The sequence below is a fragment of the Alosa alosa genome, chromosome 1, assembly GCF_017589495.1.
Source record: "Alosa alosa isolate M-15738 ecotype Scorff River chromosome 1, AALO_Geno_1.1, whole genome shotgun sequence".
NCBI lineage: Eukaryota > Metazoa > Chordata > Actinopteri > Clupeiformes > Clupeidae > Alosa > Alosa alosa.
In genome coordinates, this window is record NC_063189.1 from 29,944,699 (window position 1) to 29,954,664 (window position 9,966).

The 9,966-nt window shown below is 44.2% G+C and overlaps 1 protein-coding gene across 1 annotated transcript; it reads left to right on the top strand.

Moving 5' to 3' along the window:
* Nucleotides 1-1,615: 1,615 nt before the first annotated feature.
* Nucleotides 1,616-9,750, top strand: ankrd33bb (ankyrin repeat domain 33Bb). Its single transcript, XM_048257030.1, has 4 exons — nt 1,616-2,943; nt 6,900-7,029; nt 7,315-7,455; nt 8,380-9,750. Exons 1-4 carry the CDS (start codon nt 2,512-2,514, stop codon nt 9,195-9,197), a joined length of 1,521 nt encoding a protein of 506 aa, XP_048112987.1. The 5' UTR covers nt 1,616-2,511; the 3' UTR covers nt 9,198-9,750.
* The last annotated feature ends 216 nt before the right edge of the window (nt 9,751-9,966 follow it).

Consider the following 9,966-nt stretch of genomic DNA (forward strand, 5'->3'; position numbering starts at 1 on the left):
TGTTCTGAAACTATAGATTGTTTGTATAGAATTCTAGCAGGAACCAGGAAAATAAAGGACTCCTCAACAGGTTAAAAGCATAACAAACTACTAATTGCTTAAAAGGAGCTGTGGTGCACGTGGCAGCAACGTACCATATTTGGGTGTCAGCGCCCAAGGCTCAGTTCAAATACAGTACATGTGACCTTACAGGTCTCTGCTGCTGTCCTCACCATGTGCAGCAGACTCATGCTTGATGTCAGAAGAGTGGGCTTATGTCAGGAACAACCATACTCATATGCCACAGTGCGGCTTTCAAAATTATTTTTGCATTTCAGTATTCTCAGTCAAAATTTCATGAAGGGTATAGGCTCCATGGAGCTTACCTGAAAGCACCACCTGCGTCAAGTGAGGCCCATGTTAAACTGCTGTCCTAAGCTCTTAAGCCAGCTATTTGTGCTGAAAATAACTCCAGAGTCAATAGGTTGATGTGTCATCACCATTTCCTGAAATGTGTGTGCTCCTTTTGTGAGCGCTCTTTGTCAAATTGCTTATCGAGCTGTGATGCAGGTACTTCAGTATGGCACACCAGTGTTACCTGGTCTTGCGTCATGCTTTTTTTGAGCGGAGATGGTCTCTACATGGAGGATGCTGATAGACATTTAAAATGTCTTGCCTTTCTACCTGGAGAGCTGATTTGAACGTTCAGCAAGGAACAGCTCTTATCTGACATGTTGACAGGTTTCTTTTCTATTAAGCCTGACAAACCTTAAGATTAGTTGTCCTAGACAATGTGGAGCGGAGATGCCGGTAGCTCACTGTTGGGCTTTGACAGCGCCCAGGAATGGACTTACCTGTTGGCACGGCTTCCTAAGGTCAAACTGTCGAGAGATCTGGGTTGTCTAGGCTAATTATGTTACTGGCCTCTCCTTGCCTCGGCCACAAGGTACTGAGGCACCACTGCACCTCCTCGGTACTGTAGCACATTGCTGACTGCCCTGGGGGACTCCAGTTTCATTCACAATTAAAGCTGAGTTGGTTTGGCTAGTTGCAGAAGAAAGCAGTTTCTTTTACATCAGGTTGGGAAGTCATAACCTGAGCCTGTACCTTAATATATGCAATCAATGATGGGCTTCTGCATTAGGTAAGATGTTGTCACTGATAGATGGAAAATGGTTTGGTTGGCTTTTTCCTTTCTTGTGGGAGCATTTTATTTTTATATCCGCATTAATTAAACACATACAGTTAACTGTTAAGAACAAAGTTATTTATACCCATGGCATATATTGATATAAATAGCCTATGTTTGTTCTGACTGAAAATGACTGGCACATTCCAAAAGGTTGCATGACAATGTGGTAGAAAAGTGGAATCAGAAAAAGAAGCGTTTTCATCTTTTTAACATTTTTATGAAAAATGGTGTCCAAAATTATCCATACCCTTTTCAAATAATCAATGGAAACATCTTTATTTGCCATCACAGCTCTCAAAATGGTTCTTACTTACCAAGCCATGTCAACCATGTCCAGTGTCATTTTCAGTCAGAACAAAGGTATTGGTTAAGTTCTTACTCTACATTCATTCTCTTTCTTCTCTCTCTCTCCCTCCCTCTCTTTCAGGGCCTTTCAATTACATAACACCACCAGTGACCAGCCAGTGGCAAGACAAGGCAATCAGATTCAGACTCTGACGTTTTATTCTAAGACAGTAAACAGTGTCTTACTTATCATATTTGAAATTAACTAGAATTGACCCCTAGTTGAAGTAGTAAGGCCAACACATGCATTGCAAACTGAATGTGCTGTTATTCACCATGTTATATGTTCGTACCAACTTAGGAAATACATTTGGAAACTACACAGATTGTCTGGTTGCTTGATAAATGTAATTTGGTTCAGCAGTTATGAGAAGGGGAACTCTCTCCAAAGCTGATCAGGAATGTATAGGATAGGTCAGTCTAGATTAAGTTAAATAAGAACATTATTATTTATGTCGTATCCAATTATCCTTTCACTGAAAAAATGGTGAAAACTATAGGCCAGTAGCAGATTAAGGTCACATATGTTTCAAAGGAGAAAACATTTTGGACGGCTGTTGTTGAGGTTACTCCTATGGTTAATTGTGGGAAGTGTTTGAAATTAGTGAGAGAGAGAGAGAGAGAGAGAGAGCACGTGTGTAGCCTGTGTCTGTGGGTGTAAAAAGGATTAAGAAGCCTCTCTTCCGACAAGACATTTTCCAGAAGCGGCTGCAGCGTGATGGCAGGGGCGAATTTTCCATCAAGATGAAGTTCTAACGCTTGTGGGGCAGATGCAGAGCGCTGCTTCAGAGTACATCATTCACTGGAGATGATTACATGTACTCGCATCTGCGAACGGAAGACTTTCAATGCAAATGCAAAGGGTAAGTTTGGGAGCTTGAGTTTTAACCGGCCTTTTGGTGAACATTGGAAACGCGTTATCAAGTGGTATGGTATGTCTTAAAAGACCTTCCCATTACGCATTCTTCTGCACCTTGAGGACTTTTCAGGGTTAAATGGTGCTGATCACTGAGGATGGTACCGGAGGAAATCCACCTGTTTTCAAAGTCGAGCAAAATGGAACTATCGGGACTGGTAGCGGTGCGCTACAGGAGAGGGACTCACCTTCCCAAACTGTTGAATCGGATGAAACGGTGCATAAAGACGAGGATGACAATGGTTACATCTACGATGACGATGACGACGACGTGTACCAGGAATTTGAGGAACTCGATCTTTCGGACTTGCAGGACAACAGAAGCATTGTGTCCGATGATTCCTTTTATCCTCGCGACGATTCTCTGTTTGGAAGATCTCCCACCCCCGATAGTCCAGAACCACTGACATTTTTCAGAGCATGCAGCAATAACAACGCTATCATTGTGAAAATAATGATACGACAAGGTGTAACTGAAGAAGAAGTACGAGAAGTAGATAAAAACAACAGAGTAAGTTCAGCACGCTTGCTTTTGCTTATTCTCCAGTTATGCAAATACATCAACAGGTGGCGCAGACACTGTCTGAAAATGTGTATCCAAGGCTACATTAAGACACTTAATAACTACATTTAAATATGACCAGCAGCTGAATAGTGCAGTCACGCAGATGTTGAGCTGTCTCCAGAGATCAATCGAAGTTATGTACTCTGATTTAATCCCATGTGGCTTAATGCAACAGTGTTACCTTCAACCAGGCCTGTTTGTTTCATGTTACATAGGCTATTTATTTCATTGGCCATTGTTAGTAGAATAATTTCCTGGAGAATATATAGGCCTATGGGTTTCACTTATGCTATTAGTCAATAACAGTGCTTGAATGTGGTTTTAAGATTCAGTCAGTGCAGACTACATACTGGTGTGGCCTATGGAGCATTTTGTCCCAGAGTAGACATAGCATTTATATCGCCCTGAACACAAGGTTCTGACCCCTTTCAGGCTTCTCCAGATGATGTCCAAGTCTGGGGTCTGTGCCTTCAGTAGTGGGCTAAACTCAGGAGCATATGGTAGTTGGGATGGTTGTCCAAGATGGACTCCAAGTAGATTGTAATCACGTTTGAGCTTTTAAAAGGCTCACCACACTGAAAAAGCCTCAGGGCGGTGGCAAGTGCAGCCTTTTCCAGCCCTACTCTTCTGGCCAAAACAATACATGTAATGCAACAATATGCAATAATAATGAAGTAGCTTTGAAATGAATGTCCAGCATTTGAGGCCGTTTTAAACACCAGCCACGACTACAGTTGAGTAAAATGCTGTTGGGAATTTGTCTGATCTTAGCCATGTTGTTTTCTACACACACAGGCCAGGCGTTATGTTGTTTAGTAAGTAGAAAGACAATGTTGCACCACAAGTTACCACTGCAAGACAACTCTCTGTTGGCGGCTAACCACAGACACTTGGTCACAGCTTACTGCCTGGTACAAACAGCGGATTGAATTGCCTCAACAAAAGTGTTGTGCAATTACAGCTGACGTAGCGTCCAAGGATGGTGTTTTCAGGGTTATGAGTCATAGTCATCTAAGATTAGTGTCCATGTGTGGAGTATTCAGGAATGGGACATTCACAAACAGCTATTCTCTTCTATGAAACAGTGTGTGTTTGCAAAATAGTGGCCATGACAATAGACTGCAAAGACAAGCATTGTGGTATTCTTTCAACTGTGTAAGGCTTTTCTTTTAGTGTTTGTGTTTCAAACACTAAAACCAATCCTCAAACCTCTTGGAAAACATGCAGACTTAGCATCTACCATCTTAACCAAAGCATATGTAGTCTTTATGAGTTTGTTTTTATCACATACTTTGGAACAAGGCACAGTACAAACTCAGTAACTCTTTTGGAAACAACATTAGTATACACAATATAATTTTGACACTTTTCAGCTCATCTATCGGTATTAATCTCTTCATATCGGTCGAACTGATGTCTAATCTGACTATAAAGCAAGGAATCTCTGTCTGTCTGTCTGTCTGTCTTCACACATCCCTCAAACTGTTCATCAAACAAGCTACCCAGACTACCCAAGTGAGTGCAGTATCAATTATGAAGTTGGTTGGAGGTGAATGAAATTAGGCGCATACCAATATGGCGGCCAACTTCGGAAGTGGTGTGCCAGCAGCCACAAAAAAAACATTTAGCCAATCTTGACCCCTCAAATTTAGCTGTGTGATCCAGCCCCCAGGGCAGGCTGAGACCCTCTCCTCTGATACGCTACCAGCTGACCCCATGGCACTGTGTATCCTCGGTCCAGGCTCTGTCCCTGCACACCACCATGCTTTTTGGTTTTGAAATACTTTTGATTTTTGGCATATAGATTTCAGATTCTCTCCGCCTGCCTTTACATAACTGATTTGTGGTGCTTTTTTAAATGACATGGGAATTGTCCTGCAAGAGTAGACAGGAAATGAGAGGGAGAGGGAGACAGGAAGTGGGTCAAGAAATTACCTCAGACGGGACTCTTTGGTCCTTGGCACTGGACTCCAAGACTACCGCCAAAGATCTGCTTTAACCCTCTCTGCTACTGCTGCTTTATGGCTCTGACTGCCCTCACCCTTTCAGCCTTTTAAAGGTACAGTCGGTAATTGTGCAGTAAGTCACGTTTGTTCATGTTCATGTTTATATTTAATTTTAATGTTTATATGTAGCTTTTGTCCAAAACAACGTACATTATGTTCTAACCAAGGACCAAACAAAACATACCAAAGAGATATTCTCTCCAGTATTCCCAGAGAAGTTCAAAACATGGTGTTGGTTTTGTCTGTGGAACAGGCTGCCCCCACTTTAATTGTGTCCAGTTTTCGGAGCCTGGGCTGCCTACAGAGACCTATTCGTTTTTTTTACAGTGTACTCACGGGATGGGCAGCTAGCGGATGGTGTGGAGATGTTCACTGAATGTGACAAATTTTTTAACGTACAATCGCTGACTTCTCCTTTAAGGGACATTTTGTTTTGACACTTTCTTTTCCCTGTGTGACCTGACATGCCTCTACTGTATAAGGGTGTAGAGATTGTGGTCATAGTTATTTTTACATTATACCAGGTCACAGGTCATAAGTCTTAATGACTGTTGTCAGAACAAAATAAATAAAAACAATTTTCTGTCATATCAAATATTTGAAACGGCAACCCAGATGTTCAGTCCTTTCCAGCTGTCCTGAGTAAAACAACTTGTTGTTGTTGTGGTGGTGCCGTCATGGACATATTGACTGTAAGGGGGTTGTGTTGTCATGGTAAACAGGTTCAGTAGCCTCATTGCTGTAGGGAGTTTCTTCTGGGTATCCCTTGCTAAGTAGTAGCTAATACTATTTTGTGGCTATTTGTGGCTGTGGCTTGTTGGCTTGCCCTTAAGCAAAGCTTCACCTCCCCGCTGTTCGGCCATGTTGGGTTGGTTAAAGGGATATAATGACACAGTTGTCTTAATTGTTTTTGTTATTGTGACTGTAGAGTGTAGAACATGTCAGCACATCTCACTTGACCTGTCTTAGAGTATTTGCATGGATGGCAACCATGGCAACGTGGCTTTTGGTTGTGTGTATTTGCCACCTTTGCCTAGCGTGTTAAGGTTTTAACCTAGATCAGTGGTGGCTTTCAACACTGTGTTGGTGCAGGACTGTTCAGGATCCTATTGACTTAAGTATAGACCTATGAGGATTATGGCAATTGAGACCCAGCCAACCACAAAGCCTGCAACCTCCAAGACATGATAACCTGGCATGGCCTAACATGACTGACATTATAAATAAAAGTGACTTGACTTGACTTGACTATTCTTTGCCAGCTTTGAGATCCCTTTAACCCAGATGGAGTGCATGGTATTCCTGGGCCATTATGCACCAGGTGTGGTGCAGGAAGTGCTTGGAGCTGTACTGTGGCCCATGTGTTCTGCTGTTGATTCCTGTAGTGTCTCAGGGTCACTCCTGTAGTGTGCAGGTCACTCCTAAAGGTGATGCTCCTCTGTCCCACTGCCACACACTGCTCACTCAAGCCCATGTAGTTGTGCGGTTCTCCCATGAAGATCCCACACGTGGTGTCACTGGCATGTCCAACGAGTCTCACGTTTCACTGAAAATTAGATCTGAAAAGTTATCCAAAATAAAAAAATATAAACATTTACTGACAAAGTGTGACAAAATTCTTACTCAACAGAGGTCAGCACCTTGTTAGTAGTGTTTTGTCGTGTGTTACTCTCTGTTAGTAGTGTTTTGGTGTGTGTTACTCTCTGTTAGTAGTGTTTTGGTGTGTGTTACTCTCTGTTAGTAGTGTTTTTGATGTGTGTTACTCTATCTACAATGAGTCAGAAAGTACACTTTCTTTGTCAGACCAAGGGTTGTTGCCAACAAGATTACAGGAATTCAGTAATTCAGTTGTTGATAAAGGACTGTATTCACTCTTGATTCGTTTTTTTCCCACAGTCTGGACTGATACTTGCCTGTTACAATGGCTATGTAGATGTGGTCATCGCCCTGGCCCACTGTCCCTTCATAGATGTCAACTGGCAGGACAATGAAGGGAACACTGCCCTCATCACAGCTGCACAGGCCGGTGAGTATAGTGGGCTTTATCAGGTTGCCTGCTCCACTGTTTTCGTGATTAATGTTACTCATTATCTAACAGTAAGATGTTCCTCATAAATGTACACCAGTGTGGTGTAAACCAATGTAACAAGCTGATGGAAAATGAGCGAAAGGATTAATGGCATATTTAGAAAATGTTACAAAATGTTGTAAATTAGATGCTGAATGTGGAACTTTCAAAATACAAGTACTCAAGTAGATGCCATTTTTGACCTCTCGTGCTTCTCCTTGTTGCCATTTGTCTGGCGCGTAGGCCATCTGATGATTTCCCAGTTCCTACTCAACTACTTCCCAGGGCTGGACATCGAGCGCAGGAACTGCCATGGGTTCACAGCCTTGATGAAGGCGGCCATGCAGGGCAGGGCAGAGTGTGTGCGCGCCCTCATGATGTCAGGTACCTAACCACACACACACTTCAGGATGAGATGAATTACACCTACCCACCTTATTCATGAAACTCTGCTTCCGGCCACTCTGTTTACATTCTACAGTAACATAGTGCAGTCTCAGTAGGATAATCTTCAACATATATTTATTTTGAAATGTCGACAATAATGTACTCAATATGGATATTCTATATACTATATGACTAACAGAAACATATACATAAGTTTACTTTTACATGGCTTAGGGCAGGGGTGTCAAACTCATATCAGGCAGTGGGCTGGACTTGTTGGAATGAGACCTCACAGGGGCCGTCATCGTCATGGTCATTACCATTCTTCTGCATGGGTATAGGAGTGTTGATAGATTATATGCTTTTTTACTATACCCACTTATGAGCAAACTAGCACAAGTCATGTACTGCTGTCATATACTGCTCTTTTTAGATATTGCTTATTACGCATTGTTGAAGACAACTGGATGTGAATATTTTTTTCTCTAATTTTCTCTTCCTACCCAAAACATCTGGGGAGCCGCATGAATCCTGCTGGTGGGCCTGATCTGGCCCCCGGGCCTTATAGTTGACACCCCTGGCTAGAGAGAGAGAGAGAGATAGATAGATACTTTATTGATCCCTAGGGGAAATTCAAGGACTTACCATATAGGCTTAGGGTGTGTCAGGCACTGTCTACCATCACATTATACTCAATACAACTCAGCTTCAGCGGAAATAGAAAACTGGATTTCTGAATACTGAGGTGTCATGACGACGCCCATTGTTGGCTCAGGAATGTAGTGGATAGTGGAGAAGATATGTTTTCAAGCAGTACTACATTTAGTTCACAGCTATGGGCACCATTGAACTCTTCCTAACTGTGAGTGGTCAGAGAGTGTGTTCTGTGTCTGTCTCACATCCTCTCTGATTTCTCTACAGGTGCCGACGTCGAGGCCCGGGACTTCGGGCGCAAGCTGACGTCGCGCGAGTGGGCCCTCTTCACATGCCGCTATGAGACGGTGCGCATCATAGAACGTCTGATGGAGCAGCCATGCGCCGAGCAGTTCTGCGACTCGTACCGGCTGGAGTGGCCGCAGCTGGAAGAGATGGTGGCCCAGGCGCAGGAGCCACGGTCCTGCTGGAAGCGCTTGACCGACTGCACCCGCTGCTGCTCCTTCAGCATCAGCAACAAAGTGAATGCGGTGGACGACGGCGCGCTGGACTACATGGTGCGCTTCACCACCGCCCTCAACGGGCCCATCCTGGCCACAGGCTGCCACACCGTGTGCCCTCGGAGCCCGCCATGCGTGGGCAAGCGGCGTCCGGCCGTGCAGGACATCCTGCGGCAGCAGCGCGCCAACGAGCTGCGCAGCCTGGCCTCGGCTCCCGAGCGGCTGGCCACCTACAAGCGGCTCTTCCAGAACTCGCGCGTGCTGCTCGTGCCCAAGAAGAAGGAGCGGCGCGCCAGCCTGCAGCCCCAGATGCTGCAGGACATGGCGGTGGCGTCCTCGCTGGCGCTGCGCCGCTCCAGCCTGCTGCCCTTGCACATGATGCGCCGCAGCAGCGTGCGCCCGGGCCTGGTGGTGCCCAAGGTGATGCTGTGCAAGGCGCCGCCGCCCGCCCACCCGCCCGAGAAGAAGCCGCGGCGCCACCGCGACGATGCCCACCTACAGATACCCAAGTGGAAGTACAAGGAGGTGAAGAGCGAGAAGAAACGGGCGGACGACAAGATCAGGTTCCCCTCCCCACGGAGATGACGTTTGCCAGTGAGCTGCGCCACTTTGGTCTTTTTTATCCCACTTTGACAAGCCAGTCAATTACAAACTACTAAGAAATTGAAACTTCACTACTTCACTTCATTACTATTTATGAAAAAGACTTTTACTGTTTTGACAAGTGGTGTTTTAGTGGTGTTGAGCATTAATGAATGGCGTCAGCAATTAACCACACTTATCAAGAGTAACAGAAAGACCACATGTTTATTCATCTACCATGTTATAATAATAATAATAATTGTTGCTGTTGTTATTATTGTTATTATTGCTGTTGTATTAATGCCTCTCATTCCACTAGTGAGGAAATCATACTTGAAATTTGATACAGAACACTTTTTTATAACTGCAATAATTTGTTTGTACAGTATTAACATTTTGTTATGACTGGGCACTGATGAGACATCTGGCCACAGAGGCCCTCAGCACTACGTAATGAGACTAGGGGGGAAAGCTGTGAAGATGTCCTCAATATCACAGTGGCAGTGTGTTATCACAGTGTGATACGTATGTAGAGCTCAATAAAAGGAGAACCTGCTGACTGTGCGTTGGGTTGCTTTAATTATTGGTTTGGTTTGGTGATTAATGGCTTGGTCACGTTTGTAAGATACCTGCTCACATTTCTGCAGTAACGCAGACAGACCGAGTTAGAGAAGCAGGCAATCAGACAGTAAAAAATGCCAGGCAGCATTTAATGCAGCTCTGACTGTACCTGGATGACCTATGGGCAGGCAGCTGGGGCACTAAACTGAAG

What these genes read in the sequence shown, in the direction of transcription:
- ankrd33bb (XM_048257030.1), top strand. Translation starts at nt 2,512, where the DNA reads ATGGTGCTGATCACTGAGGATGGTACCGGAGGAAATCCACCTGTTTTC. An exon ending in AAGTAGATAAAAACAACAGA is followed by an intron (nt 2,944 to 6,899) that starts GTAAGTTCAGCA and finishes TTTTTCCCACAG; the next exon opens with TCTGGACTGATACTTGCCTG. An exon ending in GCGCGCCCTCATGATGTCAG is followed by an intron (nt 7,456 to 8,379) that starts GTACCTAACCAC and finishes ATTTCTCTACAG; the next exon opens with GTGCCGACGTCGAGGCCCGG.